This window comes from Ascidia mentula, chromosome 1 (genome assembly GCF_947561715.1).
Source record: "Ascidia mentula chromosome 1, kaAscMent1.1, whole genome shotgun sequence".
Taxonomy (NCBI): domain Eukaryota; kingdom Metazoa; phylum Chordata; class Ascidiacea; order Phlebobranchia; family Ascidiidae; genus Ascidia; species Ascidia mentula.
Window position 1 is genome coordinate 2,557,250 of NC_138566.1, and position 20,516 is coordinate 2,577,765.

The following is a 20,516-nucleotide window of genomic DNA, read 5'->3' on the forward strand; positions in this document are numbered from 1 at the left end:
CGACGATGGTGAATCGAACGATAGAAAGTGTTGGTGGGGTAAAAGTTGCCTCAATCACAAATTGCGCAAAATTTTTATTGGAATGGAATTGAACTTGAACAAAGAAAGTAGAGCGATACGAGATGATTAGCAGTAGAAGAGAAACCATTTAAAACACAAGCAACACAATCACCAACAGCAACTGATCAACGTTAAACAGTCCAATATTCCCAGCTATCGACACAAAGAATAACATATTGCTGCAAGCACGATGGAACAGCAAGTAGGGAAATGGAGCATTGTTAAATAAACCCAAACGCTAGCGTTAACATTGTTGGATTTCGAACGATAAAGCAAAGATACAAAACAAATGCGATTGTTACGTCAGCAACCGTTTGTAATGTGAACCCATTGTTACGCAACAAATTGTTTAACCTAACGAACAAAAAGCGAATAAAATACACAAAGCAGAAATAACAGTTCTGTCCATAAAGCTGCTCTGGCCTGCACTGTTGTTTGAGGAATACCCCAGTATATTGCTGCTGGCAAGGTTTGTTAGTCAAACCCACACTGGGTATTGAACCTCACCAATATTCTCCTGTACTGTTCTGTTCTCTAGACTCAACTCCGCCTTCAAATTTACACAAAACACGTTTAAATTTCAAAAACAAAAATATGAAGAATATAAAGTTTTAAACATATTTAACTGGAATACATTTTGTCATTTGTTGAAAAGAGTTTGTCAAATCTGTGTAAACAAGCCGGGACGTGGTGCTTTTCACCATAGGAGTTATACTGATAACTAATATGTAGGCGCTACTGTCGCCAAGCACTTCGAAGTTTAAAAAGCACAAACAACACACCCTGTACTTTCGGAACAAACAAAAAGCGAACGCTACGAGATTTCTGCCTCAACCTTTACATTAAAAAAGGGAAGATAGTTTTCTAAACCAAAAAAATGCAAGGTTTTTACATGGGTTAAGCACCATGGAACTAATTTAACCAATTGGAATAATAGATTTGACGTAATAATAAAAACAAACGTGACAAATTTTTTTTCCATGAGAGGAAAACATGGTGGCAGTGAAGGTCGTCGAAACCGGTTTGGGAACAGCTTACTAAACGTCAGGCAAGAATTAGTTCCAAAAACTCTGCGCAATCCCAACTTACGCTTGACCTCGCATAACTGCTGATCTCCCAGTTCAGTTTATGGATGCGTTTAAGAGAATAAAATAAGTTTAGTCCAAGATGGCGGCAAATAACACTTCGGAATCAGGTAAAGACAAAGAAGCACAAGAATGTAATATTTCTTCCACCAAACTACATAAGAATACTGACTGGAAAATATGATTTCTCTGCTACATTCGTTGCCTCCACATAAAAAAAACGACACGATTGTACGTGGCAGCCTAAATAGTTCAGAAAAACCAAAATCATCAAACACGGCTCACCAGCTCCCTATTCACCACGCTGTAAGTCTGCAGTGGCTCGGAGGACATGTCCTCCTGCTCCTTAACCTCCTCCTCCTCTTCCTGCTTCTTCTTCTTTTGCTCTTCCTCTTCCATCCTTTGTTTGCACACAGTTATGATGGCTTTGTGAGCTTTGGTGTAAGCATCAACGCCCTTTGCTTTCTTCGAAGCTCGTTCGGCAACCTTCTTTTTCTTGTCAATTTTCGCATAAACCGGTTCCTCCTGGTTTAAATTTCGGCTTCCCTGATCACTGGGATGCTGATCCACCTGGCTCTTCTTCTTCTTAGGAGGAAGGCTGGGAGGTTTGGCTTGCTTGTAAACTTTGGCGTTGGCGTCGAACTGTAATTGCCTGCACAAGAATAACAAAAAATAGGCGCGGAATAAAACTAATCTATAACAAATGAGCCCAGTTGTGAATTGTAACCCATGCTTTAAGTTGGGACCTAAATCGACAAATTACAGATATAAGATTTGGGCAACTTCGCCTTTTTTAAAACGTCCTCAAGTATTTTAACACAACACTGAAAGATTCATAAGTCGAATGGTGACTTTACAAGATTGCGTTTACAAGACAAGAGGTTCACTGACTCACCCGACCTCATGTATTGCAAGGCAAATATAAATACTACTTAGGCACCACATACCTATAAGATGCTCCACCAGTGCTTTGCTCTTCGTTCACCTTAGCAAATGGAATCTCGTAGATGTGTTTGCTCTTCGCCATTTGATTCCCCTCCACTGCTGTGAGATAGGACCTCCTCGGAGTTGGAATCGGTTTCTTGTATCCTCCTCCTCCTCCTACTGTTGACGGAGAGGGATGGGAGCAAGAGTCCGGATTCGATATAAGGCGAGCTCTTCTCGACGGAGAAATGGAAGGAAGCGTGTTGGTTCGTGGCCGACATTCATCCGGCTCGGCATATATCACCTCCTGCTCACTTGGTGGCGCTAGAAGTCTCGCACCTGAACCTCCCGTTGCTTGGATCTTTTGAAATCCCTCCACATCCAAGGATTGGCTCCTCTCAAATCCCCTTGGCTTGCCGTGGTCCTCTCCTTTTGCAAGAGGAACGATAGCAGTTGGCATCACACAGTTCTGTCTCCGCTCCCAAACGCGCTCGCTCCTCTTCACTGAGTTTGACTCCGAGGACAAACTTCCACTTTCTGTTTCCGACTTGTATCCGGAGGAACGACTTGATTTGTGGAGGGAGTCCCTGCTCGCAGGAGGATCTTCCTCCTCACCTCCGTCTGCGACTCCTCTCGTCATAATCTTGCCACAGAGTAAAATGTCGGCTGATCTTTGCCTCTGGTGCCTGGAAGATAACAAAGATATCGTCATCGATTTGAATACAATTAAGACTTAATCCCAGCCACTTGAACAAGCCATACTTTACTTTTTACGCAGGCAATACTTAAAGTAATAAAGGTCGAAACAGTGGCCATCTGTCTGCAGCTTACACAGTTCATATTATTGGCTTCATTTTGCTTGAAGAAATACATTTCCCCCCGAAAAAACGGGAAAACTACTGACGAAAACCTATAAATGCTACACCAGAAGTGTTCCGAACATTTCGCGTGCAGCGCATTAAACAAGAATATTTTTTTGAACCAATTACAAATCTATCAAGACCTTCCCATGTTTACAATTTTCAGTCGTGAATGTTAAATAAACTCGTTATTTGGCTCCATTTTCGAAAATAGAAACTTTCTTGAAGACCGAAAACGACACACCTGCGCAGTGGCGGATCTAGAAAAAAAATGAGGGGGGTGTCCTAGTTTGGTCACGCCAAGGTGACCTGGAAATTGCGCCACAGTTTGAGAATCACTGATTTGGACAAACAAAGTGCGCCATCTAATGCAAATATTTCAAACCTTGTTTTCGGTGGAACGCGGTTTCCTTGGTAACCGCCTCTTTTCTCTTCCAGGATGTCATCGAGAGAGGAAGCGGAAGACAAACTGCTCCTTGCCATACTGCGGGAAGATAGATACGTTTATATTTCAAATCACTTTCGAGCAAAGTTTGGACAATGAACAGGAAACGATTACTCCTGCAATATTTGCTGTAGCAATTTCGACCGAAACCAAGAATTTTGTCTTTTTCTCTTAGTGGTAACATTTTTTCGTTGATCTTGAAGTTCCACCAGGATAGTATTAGTTTCATTATCGCAGGCGTTAAATCTGGAGAGTCAACTTGTACAAAGACTTCGTAGGCGCACGGTCTGTGTGTGCGCCTGGACAAAGTTCACCGAAACAACCACAGATATTCGAGTGTCACATGTTCAACTTACATTGCTTTAAGAGGGAGTTTCGGTAACGGGGGTTTTGGAGGCGGTGTGGATCTTGAAGAGGGCCGTGGAGGCTTATCCTAAAAAAGCAAGGAGGTATTTAGGCTTGGAGGAACGTTTGTTTGCGAAAAATCTTCGCATGCCAGGGAATTCCGTGTTAGAGTCTTAGAAAAAAACTGAAAAATTTGCGTTAATATGGTAAACAGCAACAATGTTCTGTTAAAAAGTTGACGGTTACGCATATTTATTTATAATTTTTGCGAAGACAATGCAAAATTAAACGATAGATCGACCGGTTGATTACCACTAAGTTTGTGTTAAAACGTAATTGTGGATAGCTTGGTTTCGAAAAACCCATAATTATCTGGAATTGCTTTCTAAGTTTATATGGTAAGAAACCAATCTGTGACTGGGCCAGGTTTTTAATTTTTTGAGTAACTCACTGGTCCAAGGTCGAGATTTTGATTGTTCCATATTGAAATACTTTTCTTACAAAATATACAAACTCCAAAAACTAGCGGAATCCCCGGACAGACTTGTGGCCAACCAAGACTTATTAGCGGATTTCTTCTGACTGATTTTATATAAATTGATCGATCAACTGACAAAATATTATTTTTTTGCATAAATTTAGTCTCACAAAAGATGTGACCAACCCGAGGCGGAAGAGGGGCTTTCCGCTTTTTCTTCGAGCTGCTCGTCAAGTGAGGGGCTTTCCTGGTTGGGGGTGTACGGAACCCCCCTGAATCAATGTTGTTGTCGTCAGAATCCGAAAGGAACGCGTCATCGGAACCGGAGGTGCTCCCTACCACCCCCTGGTGGTGAAGCTTGATGGATTTTGGGTCGGAGTCTTCCGAGGGCGTGCTGTCGTCATGACTACACGCGTCAACGGAACGGAGATTGTAACCATGGTTACTGCGGTCGTTTTGGATGTTGGTTACCTTGGTAACCTAAAAATGTAATGTGTGTGTTAAAATAGAAACTTTTCTAAAAAATAAAACACAAAGTGTGTTTTGTTTTGGGAAACATTGAACATAATTTTTTTTGAAGGGAAACATTTACCTTGGCCGGTTTTGACGAAAGCCCGGTAAAGAATCCGGCCCATGGAGCCGTCGACTGATTGTCCAATAACATCGCTTGTACGGATGACGTCATTTGTTCGGGGTCCACGTTTTGATCTTGTAGTAGGTCAGTACATCTGATGGCTTCGGTCATGGCTTTAAGTGGGGAATCCATGCCTGTTTAAGTTGGAAATTCATGAGATTGCGTTTCACGAAAATACAGAAAACGTATTTTTTGATTGGTAAATTATCTATGACATTGACAACATAAAATGATGCAAATACTCAAAAATTACGTTCCTTGTAAAAAAAACGATTTTACATAACCACGGATATTATCCATAGGTCGCAGCAACATTAAGCTCCCAACCCCGGCCGGGATTCGAACCACCAACCTACCGAGTTGTTCGTAAACCAACGTCTTTCTCACTCCACGATCGAATATGAGTTCTGAAGGCAACTTTCTCGGCGAGGGCGAAGCGATAAACATGGGTTTCCTGATGACGTCATCGATGACGCATGCGGCGCTCCAAGCAGCGTGGTCGTTCTTGTGCTGGCGGAGACCTCTGCAGGGGTAATTGTAATTATTATAGAGACAGCACTTCTCGAAGATTTTGTGCTGAAAAGTAATTTCCGATCGCAAAAGAAATATTTTTTTGTAATTTTATCGCCCTGACAATTGACGCCTTTATATATGCTGCTATTTTTGCTGCCAGGCCATTGCCATTAGACACCTTTAAAAGTTGACTTATATTTTACTGCAGGGATACAAACTACTTTCGTCCTCTTAAAACGTAAAATATTTTACATTTAAACACTTTAATTTAAGATTTACCGAATCCACTTGATGAGATCCTCCTTGTCTTCCGCAGCAAACAGATTCCTCTCCGTTATATCTCGAACTTGGAAACTATGGTTACGCTTCTGACGCTGCTTCTCGATCTCATTTATTTTCACATCCTGCGAAATAACATCAAGCGCGATTGAAAAAACTATTTGAGACAAATTATTATTTAATCAAGCCTACGGGGACCAGAAAGAAACAATGAAGTTTTTTTGTGCGAATTGAGGTTTTCATTATTTCATGTAATCATACAGGCTTGACCAAAATAAAAAAGCCCAACAACAATTGTAAAGATATTATGCAGATTTCTTTGCTGATATTTCCTTAGTTCCGTGACAAAGAATCACAGTTTATAAATAAAAATAAAACATTCACCTTTCGCAGGATGTCAACCACCACATGCGGCTGCTTGGTGGCGCTGTCTTCGGGGTTTTTCCAACCTTTCAAAAAACCAGCTTTCACTTCGCACCATAGGAGTAACCAACTCGGGACAGCCCCCACCATTTCCTGCAAACATGTTGACCGTTCAAAAAGAGGTCAAACCATGAAAAAACGTTTGTTCAACATTCGCAACTTACCAAAAAATTCAGAAAACCGGTCACGCATCGGTCGGTAAGACACCTCGGCTGTGCAACCAAGCGGAACGTAACGTTTTCGTACAGCGGAAGGTTGACCTTAAGATCTGCCGCCGGCACCCTATCAAGGTCATGCGACCTCATCGAGTCACCCACGTCCTCCAAGGTCAAGGTCAAAGTACCCAACTTTTCGTACTGTGGTCCCCTGGGTTGATTGCAGAGTTTTGAAAAGTTTACGTAAAAAATTTCGGTTCTTACACACATAATAGGCAGGGAAAACACATTTCAAAGGTTGCGTTAAAAATTTTATACTCACAGTTTGAGGCTCGGTGCCGAGTTCTGCAAGACAAAAATAAATAAACAAATAAAACTAAAGAATTTTTTTCCTTCTAAATTACGTAAAATGGCAATTTGAAATGACTTTGTGGTTTCATACTGATACCCACAAACATATCTTGGTAATTTGCTCCAATCAAAACGTTTACATTACATCATTATGCAGCAAATATATACAATTAAAATACCAATCTCTCCCTTGTTCTCTTCCCCTCGCTTCTTCCAATCGATCTGTTGAGTCTGGAGAAGAGTTTTTGTGGTGTTGGGGCTGACACCGACGAACTACACATCGGGTAAGCGAATATATCCACACGAAGTTTAAAGTCGTACGGAGCGTTCTCACTTTAAAAGCAACAAAACTATAGTTACGTCACACACGTAATAGTGACGACACAATACATAATCTGTGACGTCATTGTAAGGTGGTTAGAGTACAATTTTTTACTATAAAACAACGTATTCACTAAAATGTATAATGGTGCGATGTCTGACGTCACTTGTACTTACAAAACGATGACGTCACTAAAGGAGATGTCGGTGGTGGTTTTATCGATGCAGACAAGCTCGGTGTCTTGTACTTCGCTACCGAGGGTGAGGAGACAGAACACAGCGTGTTTCCCATGTTCTACAATAAATATTAAAACAATACAAATGAACGAAAAACAGCATTTTAGCAGAAAATCGCTACCCCCAAAAACAATAATGCCAGTGTTAAAAAAAGAGTAATTTTCTTTTAGAAATAAAAAGACGTCATCACTTATCAACCGGGCCACACTTTATTTTTAAACCTCCCCTTCGCTGCAAAGCATTCTTTCTGTAGACACATCACAGTATGTCAGCAATAAGTTTAACGTGTCCGTAAATCACCAGTTGACCCCAAAAGCAACCGACATGTATTAATACACACAATCTGTATGCGACACCACACTCAATTTGCGACACGGGTGACCTTAACTACGTCACGAGGAGAAGGGCGTGTGACCTTATTTATACACAACTTCTCAAAATAATTCGTAAATGTGGCTGACTGTGACGTAACAATGACTCGCGACAGAATGGCGGTCCGAGAATAAGAGAAAACAAACAAATATTTTATGACAAATAAACGGTTTCGTTGTTTTTCCTTTCATAAAACTGTTATTATAAGGTTTCAAGTTGTCTCATTACCTTTGGGTTTAGTGTTGACGAAAATTTCCCTCCAAACCAGTGGAATCCGAATATCTGACAAAAAGAAACTATATTAAGTTCACAATAGAATTAACTATCACCGTTACAACAAGTTTGTTGCTTCTTACTTGAAATCGCAATCCGACCTTTGCAAACTTTCGACTCCTCAGAAAACCTGAAGAAAAAGGCGGTTGTTTTAAAAACATTCACAAATAAAATGCACAAACTAACAAAGTAAATTAAAGATGAAAAAATATTTTTCGGAAACAAAATCCAACTTTTGGCCTGCGGGATGAGAATTAGGACAATTTAACAGAAAAAACTGTAAATAAATTGGTCATTGAAAATCCTGACATTCTGAGGTGAGGGTTACGTTTGAAACAAACCAATAATTAATAATAATGCTGCATGTGTATAGAAGAGAGTTTTTTCGCGCTTTTTTATATTTACAGTGTTTTGTACATGAACGCACTTTGTCGTGAAGAAGGTCGATTGTATGACGACCGAAACGTCGATCAAATATAATTAACCAAAAGAGCTTCAAAATGGACGAAATATTATGCCTGCGTCAGCAGCAAGAAAGATAATTAAAGATGTTCGCATCCAAAAACATGATCAAATGTTTCAATTAATTACCCCGGGTCGTCCATAAGTGCATCCATAACCTCTGCAGCTTTTAACTTCTGCAGTTCCGCCATGTAAACAAAAGTTCGAGCGTTGGAAGTATGGAGAGTTTTTGCCGCTTCCAACAGTTGATTCTCGTGTGTGCATGCTGCCATCAAGCGGCCAGCGCCATCGCGAATTTTGATTTCTCGCTCCAGTCGCTCCTGAAGTCCAACATGCTGCGAAAACCAAATGTAAAGTTTAGCGTTGGCAGTGATTCAACTCGGGTCTGTCGAGAATTGCTGCTTGCAGGATCATCACGTAAACAAACAGTAAACCCGAAGATATACAGAATTGCGCTGAGATTGGCAAGTAAGCTCTACGTGTGATGAACCTGCAACGTGTAAAGTGCTGCGCGTGAAAGTATTAAAATTAATGTTTCACGAATGAGTTGAACTATAAGCAATTACGATCGAATGGCGAAGGTTTGTCAGCATCAGATTCATGTCACCGAGTATCAACGGAGCAGGAAAACACGAATTAAATTCGGAACGAAAGATTCGTCTTTAATCAAACTTTTTTACCCGCCTGCAAATACCCCAGTGTGGAGAAACCAACTAACTGTCAGTCGGAAACTTTTTAAAAAACCCAAGGCTTAAAAATAACATCTGGCAATCGAAAATTCTCATGGAGTTGTCACGGAATATTCTTGTTCATTTCGGAGCAAGACAGGAAATATGCGTCAAATCCATACCATTGGGGTGCCACTTAACACGGAGCGGCAAGGCAATACGACAGACGCGTCATACCAAAAAAGTCCGCTGGACCACAAACACTGTCGCAAGAAAAACACATTGTAAGTCCTGTTAATTGCTTCCTCGACGACTCAACGCACACTGATTCATGCGGCGGACAGACTTGTCGTGCGTTCGTCACCGTGAATCGTTATGAACGTGGCGTACGCGTGTCTGGAGTGGCTTCAAAGTTTTGGGGACTTTAGCTAATAAGGAGCAGTTGTGTCGCGAGGTGCTTGGAACAAAATTGGATTTTCGGCGCGATTGGTCGATTGTGCGGTCACAAGATGCGATTGTTCGCAAACACAAATATTGTATTGGGTTTTGGCAGAGGGATGAAAAACCCTATATAGTCTTGCCAACGCACTTGGGTACTGGAGTAATGAAAAGGTGCAAACATGGTTGCTACGAGGCGATTTACATCTGATTGGATTTCTCGAGAAAAGGCAACTCCAAAAATGATTGATCACAATTAACACAGCTTGTCAGGTTTGAGTTTTTATCGCAAACACCTTTTATAGCGGATTTAGATATTTAGAACAAATTCGCTTTCATTGGTTTGTCGTCTCGCGATAAGATTATGACGTCACCTTTCGAAGACTTGCTCCGATTTGACGAATGTAGAAGAGATTAAGGTCGCTCAAAACTTCAGCAATTGACGGCTCCCCGCCTCCCGAAGTCAGTTCCATCAGACGCGTCAACGGGTTCTCAACCGTCATAATATGTTGTGTGACGTCACAACAGGTGCGCTGCGGACTTGCTCTTAACTCCACAGGGTTGTTTGTGACGCAACAATGGCATCCAGGGGCGCGGCTACTTTTTTTTGTTAACACACCTAAGTCCAGTCGTCACTCCTGTCCTGTTTACAAGTGGATATGCTTACATACAGTCTTTTCACACAATTTCTGTTGGAACGCTGTCTCATTTGTTAAATGACGTCATACTTACGTTATAACTAGTCGCGAGGAATTGGTTACATTACCTTCAGCATCTCCCATCATTTTTTTAAAATATGTCTACATGTCGAAAAATAAAGTACGATTGATAACTTTTAAGGTGAAAATGTTTAAAACCAACAAAGCTGAATAATGTTAGAATCGCAGAAATACGACAACAACATTTGGCCCAAACTCTCTCACCAAAATGCTAACTCGACCCCTGGCAAACTGACAAAAACCTGACATTTTGTCAATGAGTTTTCGCTGCTCTACAGCTGGTCACGAGTCCTATCCTTCACACAGCCAGCAAACCTGAAATATGAATCGCCCTGCTTTGCCGGTTACCACATTAACCACAGAACGCCGGTGTTTCGATAAAACACATCAGATTAACTCCAATGTTATAGGAACCTAGAAAATATTGCGACGAAATGGTTGGCGGGAGGATTTCAAAATATCGCCACACTCTTAAACCTGCTATAACCTCATTACTATGAATGGTGGTTCAAAGTACAATGCTGGTTTGCTGGATGTAATAACGCACAAACCTTATCCGTTATTAAGATTTAAAAAAGAGATTAGGTACAAGACTAAAACCCGATACAGTTGCCATAGTGCTGAACTACGGCAGTAAAAAACTGACAACTTCCAAACAACACTTAGGTCAGCAAAATGCCCTGGCAAATGGAAGCGTTTTCCAAAAACTTTCTGTCTTCGAACTATTAGGCTACAGCAATTTTCCCGGCACAACTGTTTAAAGTGCTTCCAAGTGTTTTTTGGGACAGTTTTGCCCTTTTTCACTCTTTTCTTCTACTACTACATTGTAGTACGTTCCTTACCACAGATCTTATACTGATACATTCTCCTTGTACTATATCGTAATACTGGTAATTATCATTTAGACAAGAGAGGTTATTACGTCACAATGCTAAAAAATTAGGACGATCGAGAGCGCAAGGAACATTTGACTCTGTTTGCTGTTTCCATTTTTTTTTACTTCTGATCAAACGTTGCTACTAATTTCCCGCAAAGAATCCTGCAGCAATTTATGGGTTGAGCATTCCTTGGTGGTAGGGATTTGTCAACAACTGGCGTAAACTGAAAGTCTATTCATGTACCTGCCGTTTTAAACTGTAATGACTAGTAAGTTTTTCAACAAAATAATAGTGTTGGTACATCTAAAGATTTGAAAGCTCGAAATAGCAACTAAAATAACCTGTTCGTTTGTGCAAAATATTTTCAACAACCATACTTGCGCCTCTCACTTAACATTCTGCGGAAATCATCAACACTTCTGGCAAACAAATTTGCCTTTAGTCACAAAGTTTTGTATACAACTTGATTTGAATAATTTTGCTGCGTTCTTTCTGTATGCTGTTTCACTTTCGTTTTTTTAAAGCTTTTGTTGCTTTTCTCGTTTTTTAAGTTAAGATTTAGCAGTGAAATCAACACTAAAAAAAGGTTAGGAACCTCTAATTTACAAACACTGTCCTGACATATACGAAACTAGATGGCCACGCAAGCTCTCACAAACCAACATCCTTCGCTTGCGCTAGCCTTCAAATGAACGCCCACCTCAAACAACTCCAGGAAACCATCATTCTCTACGAACGGGGAAAAAGTGAGCTTATGGAATAAACGTACTGTGTGTTTACATGCGACGAGGCGGCCAACGAGCATCCAATTAACCAAGGTGTGTAAACAAAAATACACATCTATACAAGCGGATAGTTACATGCATACAACCTTAGGATAACAGGTACAGTTGTTTTAGTGTGGTTTTGTTACCAGTAGCAAAAGAAAGTCGTTAGGTTTTTGTTCTGGACAATAATTTTCCACCTTATCAAAACTATTCCAGGTTGAATTACCCTTATGGCGCTGAAAATGCGTGGCAAATTACACTGACACTAATCACATGGAAACCTCCTTACAACACCACAACTGACAACTTATAACTAAGCTCATATCAAAGTCCTCATTCAACTCTTCCTCGTGTTGTACCAGCCAATCCCATAGGGAGGCCGGAGATCTTGCAAGTAGGCTAGTTACCAACGTGCCATGTGCGAAACGAATCTCCAATTCGCTTTACCTCACTGTGACGCAATCCCCGGGGATTTTTCGTGACACGTAACTCAAGGTCACGGTGACAAAATAAAAAAATATCAGCAACTGACAGAAAATTACAAAGGTGTTATTTTGTCTTTACCAGTTGGCCAAGATACCAACGACACAAAATACAATTCGTGAAGCGAAAAATCGTATCTCCAAATAAGGGTGTTTTGTTAAAACCATTAAATAATTATACCACTGATACAACTATTTAGGCACTTTATGCCAAAGCAGTGGTTAGTGTCAACGACTTTAAACATTAAATAATTGTAAAAACACAAGCCATGCGCACAACAGGGCAACAGTCCATCCAAAAAAGGCAAAACCGATCTAAAACACTTCATAACTCACGACAAGCAGGTGTGGGCAATTAAAATTGCGACACTTAAGTAAGCAGAGTTTCCAACAAACTCCCATTACTCTCTGTGGCGGCGCTGTGTTGACAAAAACCATCGAAAGGAGTCCATCACCAGACAACAACATATTACAGACCCTTCGTGACCCTTGGCATGATACCGGGGTATGTTTGTCCATCACTTGTTGGTACAAATGACAAACAAGACGCAGGTCGACTTCTCGTAAACCGTAGCTGTGCGAAAAGCGCAAGAAACATTACGTCATCGCGGAGTGACGTAATTAAGAACAGAAAATGTAGCGAGCAACTTTTATTTTTATACTAAAAACGATGAAAAGCAAATCGTGATTTTTCAATTACACGGATAATTCTGAAGGTTTTTGATTTTAAATGATTGATATGATTCAAGGGACCGTTCAATTTGCTACACTGAACTTTAACATCTGTAACGAAATTTCACAAATATGGAAAAAAGTTTCAACGATCAATCATCCGAGTGTGACGTCACTATTGCCAAATTGTTTCCGTCGTCAATTGAGGCGTACTTCGCGATGTCACGTGCCTTGATAAACACTTCCTAATCACAAGACGTCATATTCTACATTACTTTAATATCTCAGAAAATACACCCAAGACATTTGAATACAGCCGAACAATTTGGTCGAATCTGACTTGAAATATATATATTTGTATTTTCCTCAAGCCAAAACAATTGAAATTGTGTTAAACACAACAGACATAATCATGTGCTGCTTGGTATAAATATATCAATCGGTCTTAGCGTGTCTGTATTCAAGAAACCCAAAATAGTGGCCAATGATTGGTACCAGTTTATATAATTTTTATTTTACAAAACAAATTTTGCCCAATAAATGCCGATTTCCATCTCATTTAAACACGCCACTGATTTTAAAAATTTTTGAGGGGTAAACCCACCACAAGAGAAATTCTTCACAATGCATGGTGAGGTTCCCACAGGGAAAACTAGTGGGAACAAAGACAAAAGCATTGTTGAGTTCCTGTGATGTCACAATGTTGGCACAGAGTTGTGTGGGAGTATACAATTACTTCCCTTATATTTCTTCCTCAATCCTTCCTGGATTGTCAGTCTTTTACGTCAGTTTAAAAATAGCTTGGGGACCAGGATTTGGGAAGATATCTTTTAACAATTATTTCGGCTTCAGGGTAAAAAGGTTTTTTATTTAAATATTTAAAACTTAAAAAATATTTCCATGTGCTAATTTCAAACAAAATAATGCATTTTGCCCTGATAATGTTTAAAATGTAAATATACCGAAACAACATTTTCTTGTGGATTTGATGTTGTCTGATTCACTCAGGCAGAAAACTGAAGTACGTTACACATGTTTAAGGTAAAAGTAAGCATAGTGAAAGTGGCTATTGACAACTTGTTTTGTTTGTATTTATCTGCGTTTTAGTATTGCTGGTAACACCACAGAACAATATTTTCTATGATTAAATTGATATAATGTATCAATGTATATACACAGCAATAAACTACAATCTTTCACAAACAAGCATAAATACTATTGTTCCATTGGATGAAAGTGGCCTAAAGTTGTTTTGCATGCAATACATAATATATAATGAAACTTTTTTTTACATAGAGAGCAAATCCAACTATACCACACATGTCCTACAGCAAATTGACAATAAATTTGATATGAAAAATGTCACATACCAATTGTTCTTTGACTCTTCGCTTTCTGTCCTTTATGCGGATGCTTCGATTAAGTTCTTTGTTCCGAGAGCCAAAAACAGTTCTGGCTTTCTTTCTCAAAGACATATTTGTGGCAAGTACTTCTAGAAATATTGTAATATTAACCTTACATTTATTAAAATGTGAAAATCTAAAACAGAATTGAGTTAAGCAAAGGTAAAAATATATGCGGGGTGGTCGTGTAAGTATATTGGAATCATAATGAGATGGATTTGACCAAACTAATCACCTTCGATTAAAAGTTGGGTTTTGCAACTGAAATGGAAATGCAATACCCCAGATTGTTAAGTTATCAATTTACGAAAAGAATTTTTTTGGCAATCAGTCATTGTGTCAATCTGAACATTTTCGTATGTTAATGCAATATTTAAATTTTTTTTGTGCTGATCACTGGCAAATTTTTGTGAAAGTGCACATTTTTTGTTCCAAATTGATGTATGATAAGGGCATTTATGTAATATAGTCAATGCCACAGGATGTTTTCATAAGTAATTTCTAGCATTAAAAAAACACAGAGAATTACACATCGACATGAAGATCTCAATGCAATTCTGCTTTTCTGACACTGACAATATTAATGAGACTGGGAACCAAACAAGCTTATGTTTTGTTACAAATAAAATACACAACACAAATGGTTTAGAGATCTATTAGGACTATTTGTTGAGTAAACATGGATAACAAGGTAACTACTAAACTTTAGTCGTATCTAATTTTTGCATAGAACAATAATGGTGTTTGCCACAAAACCCAACTACTCCGCTACCTGTACTGGCTGTCACGTACACGAAAAAATGCACCAAACTGTACGCAAAATACAATAAACCACAGTAAAACAAAATTATTTGGCATATAATAAAAACATCACAAGGTTCTTTCACCGACGTGCGTTTTAAGAGCCTTTGAACTTAACACGTAATACCAACACAACGTTAACGGCACTCTTACCTATTTATCATAATAAATTCACATATTAAGTTCAGGTTTACTTTAACTTGGAAGTTGAAAGGCCAACTTTCAAACTTAAATTTCCCTCCATTGAGTGAAGTAATTTTACAGGGCCAGCAGGACCGCAATTGATAAAACATGCTGGTTTGTAAAGTTTAAGTAACAAATTGCTCTAATTTTGTTGTCGTGAAAAATGCACCATTTTCGTTATTTAAAATTAAAATTTCAATAGCTTAATAAATTATTTGTCAGTTGAAACACATGAGTATTTGGAACAATTTTTTTCAAACTCGAATTTTTTGGGATAAGTGGTAAGAGGTGGACAATTAAATTATTGGCCAAAAACTTAATTAGTAATCCCCCAAAAAGACGTCCACAACACAAATAGCTATCCTGGAACATTTTTGAATTCTTGCTTTTTGCAAACGCTAGTGGGCGTCACAGAATTACGTTTTGTGAAACTGTATCTTTGGACGAATGACTTTTAAACTGCGCATTTCTCTGTGCCCGACACGTTATCTTTAAGATTGACGACATATGCCAATGGGCGATCAACTATAATGGAATTTGTTCGCATATTACAAATATCTGCAAAAAAAATACTAAAATGCATTGTCTAATTTTAAGATGAAATACAACGTAAACAAACAACAACAACGAGAAATATGACGGACACAAGGAAACCAATATTACCCACACTTGCAAAATGCGCTTGGTTTTGTTGTTTGCTTGCACTCGGAAGGCAAGTTCCTCACAGCTAAAACCCGCAGTGTGATAAGAATTTTTGGCCACACGCAAACGTCTAATTCGAACGCGCCCAGGGCAAAAGTACGTCGGCGTTTTGCCTACAACTTTTCCCTAGTGGAGATGTCGCAAAAAAGGTTGCTGCTGTGGTTAATTCATTAAAAGCGTTGACCACTAAGTGTGGGTACAGTAACGAATTCCAGTTTACTTGAGCAATATGGAGGTAATGAGCTGCCAGACGGACTTCCAAGCAAAAGACAAGGATTTTGTGCTTTGCAGCGTTTTGTATCAACTTTCTGCAACGCAGCCCATGTGTCAGAAAGGTGAAAAATAAAATCGAATAATTTACTAAGAGTCGATTGCGCAACTGAAGTGTAACCAGTAAACACATGATCCATTTGAACTGCAATGAAGTAAAGATCGTAAATTTAATATGTGAAAAGTATAAGTTATGTAGAACCACAGTGAGTTATCCTTTATTCAGCTTTTCAAACCACATGTCTTTTTTTTGTTAATGATTGTTTTTATTAATTTTCAAGGTTCTCTGTATAGTATTTAAAATCTATTGTTAAAAACTATCATCCTGGATCGGAGCAAGGTGTGCAACATGAGGAATAGAGTTCTATTGGCGCTGGTCACTGGGTTTATTGTCTCCAGCATTACAGCTGTCGGTAAGTTGCCCTGTTCACATGTTTTCTTGCAAGCTATTCGACTTTACAATATCTTTCTTTGAACTCATAGAAATCTTACTTTGGATTAAAACAACCCGTGAAGAATAAATTGGGACATTTACTTCAAAAAGACAAAATAATTATATACCATACCAGCAAACAGCGTTTGCATTGTGCTGCAAAATATAATCTTCGTATGCGCGTGCGTTGATTACACGCTCGTCCAAAGAAGCAAATAGACAGCTGTGAAAATTATGATTCTTTCAAGTTCGTGCGGTTTTTTCAACTTCCACTCATCGGACTAAGTGCCACACTCCCATAAAAAGCGGGAAACAAGTCGTTAAAGCTGTGTGCGAAATGCGAATGCTGCATACGATTTAGTCAATGGCGACAACCAACATCAGGCTAAATTTATTTAACATGGGCAATTTTATGTTTCAAGATCTACCATTCGATTGCGTTTTACTGATTTCTGTAAATTTTCGTGTCTTGAACAGTTTGGTAAAATGTGGAATTTAAAGAAAAAGTAACAGAAAGGAGGAGAAAATATATTTCAACATTATTGTTTATGTTCGAACAATATTAGTCTTCAAACTTTTCGTTGAAAGCGAATTCCAACTTTGATCAAATTTAACAAGAACCGTAATTCTCGTGACATTCTTAACCTTACGGAGGATAAAATGTCACGTGGTTTATAATTATAGGCGGTAGTTCGTCGCTTATAACTCCACTTGTTTTCGACTTGGCCGTGCTCTCCACTTCATTTAATCGTGGGTGCGTAATGTTACAGACGTCAACGTTCCGTTATAGATCGACGACCGAACGCACAAAATTTTCCTACGTGACTCGTCGTTAAAATGAATTATTTTTACAATTTAATTATGCTGCGGTGCCGCCTTTTCACGATCTCATCATTTTTATTTTGTCACATTAATTTTCAAAGGGCGTAAAACCAGCAAACAATGTGCCTAGCCAAGCAACCTTTCATTGATGCTGGCATGTGTTCACAATTTACACCGAACAAACTGCAAGTCTTGAATTCTTGAACTTAAGGGAAACGCTTTCTCGATTAAAAGGGTAAATTTACGTTTCAAGGAAGCGAGAGTTTTCTGGTGTACGCAGATCATGACGGTGCAAAACTTTCCTCATACGATTGTTTCGTCATAGTAACATGGGGTGCATGATTTTACAGATTTAATTCTCGTTTTAAATCCAGAAAAATCAGAAAAACCCAAACACAAAATTAAATTTCTGATTATTCGTGTTCGTGACCAAACAAATTTAACAGAGAAGCTAAATTCACGCGCAAAAATGTAATTACGGCCAATCGCGATGTTTTGAGCGCGACGGAAGATTTATGACGTCACAAAGAGCGATTCTCTTTTCTTTCGTGATGTTGCAGTTTTCCAGGCCGAACGTATTAGGCATCATTTACGCCGATACGATCAAAGTTTTACTCTTTTGCTGCTATTTTTGCTGCCAGACATACTAATTAATAACCCTGAGGAAGTCTCGTCGGATGGTGGACGAAATGTTGGTTACAATAAACACTTTCGTAACTTAAATGCCAGAAGAGCAATTCCGATTAATTTTACTCTTTTGTCTTAGTTTTAAACTACAAGAAACCGACAAACAATGTATTTACCAGGTTCTGATTTTGTATTAGGTGAGAATCTTTTGCGACAACACTGCGTCTGAACAAAATGTGGTGATTTGTAAATTTTATATCGGGAAAATGGACAAATATTATCCGTTGCTCACGAAGTCATACAAATCAGCACCTGCTTTTACAGATCAAAAATTACACGACACCTGCAACAAATTTTTCATCTTGCATGCAAATTGGGGAGTTGTTGTTGCCGCCTTGTATGCAATTTAACGCTACTGAGCGAAGGCGCGTGTTTTTTCGTTGGGTTTGGTACCTGCAAATAATATAGTTAAAAATAAAAACATTCTATATTTCCAAATTGGCTGCAAGATTGCTTTAAACTTGAGGTTTGTAGTTTATTATTCTACAGACGTTTTTAATAATTTTTATACACGTTCCGGAATTACATCCACATTTGTATTTCCAGTTCTGATCAAAAGCAGTTATTCGGAGGACAAAGGTGGCGACATTGCTGAAACGATTCAGGAAGTAGTTGAAGAAGAGGAGGAGGAGGAGATTGAGGATCCATCAGCACGCAAGTATGAAGGACCCTTGTACATCAAACCCAGACCAACCAACATAATAACAACAACATTTACAACAAGTAAAGCCTCTGTTTCGCATACGATGTCTTTTGACTCTACAACATTGAGTACAGCGACAAGCCGAACAATAACAACTACAGAGAGAGTTATTGGACCATCGACAGCCAGACAAAAAAGTTCAAAGAACACCACATCAGTTACAAACACAGTTGTGACATCTGGTTTATCACAAGGACAGCAAACCCCATTTCCACCACCTATAAACCATACAGATGAGGCGACTGAAGCAATTTATTCAACTATGGACCCTGCAGTGACAAGCGAGCTACAATCAAACACCGAACAAACGACAGAATCAAGTGAAACAACTACTCCGAAGTCAATTCTGGACAGAATTATCAGTACTTCGTTGGAAACAAAGAAGATGACGGCAAAAACAACACAGAAAACACAAGAAAATAATTCGACTACCGAAGCAACAACAATTAAACTAAAGACAACAGCAAACCCTGAAACGACCGGAGACACAACGACAACTACAAATACAGTCGCAAAAGAAACAACAAAAGGAATCGAAACAGAAAATAATACAAAAGCAACAACGAAAATATCAACTACATTTAAAACCGTTGCAACTCCCAGAACATCGATGGTGACAGGAACAGAAAAATCTGTAGTTACTATGCCTGGATCGTTAAAAGAAACAACAGAAAAATTAACAACAACACCAAAGCCAACAACTTTAACCACAAAACCTACAACAACAACAACAACAACAACAACTACAGAACCTACGACAACAACAGAACCTACGACAACAACAACAACTACAACTACAGAACCTACGACAACAACAACAACAACTACAGAGCCTACGACAACAACCCTAAAACCAACCACCACAGAACATTTTGGATTTGGGGCCCAAGTTGTCCCGTTTCGTCAAATCACTACAACCTCAATACCAACAAGTACAGTACATTTCGGATTCGGTGCAAAAGTTGTAAAATTCACTCAAATTACCACAACAGCAACAACAACAAGAACAAGGGTCCAAATAACACTTCCGCTGAATTGCCAACATTTCTGCCTGAGGTCCGTAAGCAGCAGTTTGTACAAACCTCCGTCCTGTTCGTCATTTCAAGGTTCGTTGGCAGGTTTGTGACGTGTTGATATTTCGTGACGTAAAATCGCTGATAACCTTCATACATTCTACAGTTATCCCTTTTATTTCAAGTTTTATAGTTTTTGCTATGTGTTTTTTTAGTAGTTTTATGCAGGTTTTTTTAAAATAATGTTGTGACTGTTTTGTAACCAACCTCACTTTAAAACGACACCGAATGCGGTGGATTAAAATTTAAGTGCCCATTTCCTTCGTTTTTCGAGGATGTTGGTTTCTTCACTCAGTATGTAAATTGCCAAAACCTCACAAACCACCGCCAAAACGCGAAATCATGCTACTGTTAATGTGGTCCCTCTTCATCTTTCCCACAAATTAACCGAAAATAATTATCTTGATCGACCTGCAAATCACTACTGCCCGGTCAAGGACACCGCTATTTATGAAGGTCAAACTCGAAGCTTACACGACCTTACTTTCATTCGGTACTGAATAAAGGGCATTGCCTTGTGTTCCTATTATGTGATAACAATCCCCATTAACACCTCATAACTGACTTGTGAGAGGATATTTCAACGAATTGTCTCTTT

The 20,516-nt window shown here is 39.0% G+C and overlaps 1 protein-coding gene across 2 annotated transcripts; it reads right to left on the reverse strand.

Annotated features, from left to right (window-relative positions):
• Positions 1 to 70: 70 nt before the first annotated feature.
• On the reverse strand, positions 71 to 14,336 carry LOC145909300 (uncharacterized). 2 transcript variants are annotated; one of them, XM_082996702.1, is made up of 17 exons: positions 14,212 to 14,336; positions 8,347 to 8,552; positions 7,839 to 7,885; positions 7,711 to 7,764; positions 7,051 to 7,168; positions 6,732 to 6,885; positions 6,524 to 6,546; positions 6,211 to 6,412; positions 6,008 to 6,139; positions 5,624 to 5,748; positions 5,188 to 5,354; positions 4,790 to 4,965; positions 4,384 to 4,677; positions 3,731 to 3,807; positions 3,315 to 3,413; positions 2,093 to 2,755; positions 71 to 1,797 (listed from the first exon to the last, which is right to left on the reverse strand). In XM_082996702.1, exons 1-17 carry the CDS (start codon positions 14,314 to 14,316, stop codon positions 1,416 to 1,418), a joined length of 3,024 nt encoding a protein of 1,007 aa, XP_082852828.1. In that variant the 5' UTR covers positions 14,317 to 14,336; the 3' UTR covers positions 71 to 1,415. The 2 variants fall into 2 exon arrangements, with proteins under 2 accessions (XP_082852828.1, XP_082852820.1); XM_082996694.1 differs by lacking the exon at positions 14,212 to 14,336 and adding an exon at positions 9,698 to 9,961.
• Between the last annotated feature and the right edge of the window lie 6,180 nt (positions 14,337 to 20,516).

Coding starts and splice junctions, on each gene's coding strand:
- LOC145909300 (XM_082996694.1), bottom strand. CDS start 9,826: ATGACGGTTGAGAACCCGTTGACGCGTCTGATGGAACTGACTTCGGGA. Junction 7,886..8,346: donor GCACTTATGGACGACCCGGG/GTAATTAATTGA, acceptor CTTTTTCTTCAG/GTTTTCTGAGGAGTCGAAAG. Junction 6,547..6,731: donor AGAGAACAAGGGAGAGATTG/GTATTTTAATTG, acceptor TTTGTCTTGCAG/AACTCGGCACCGAGCCTCAA.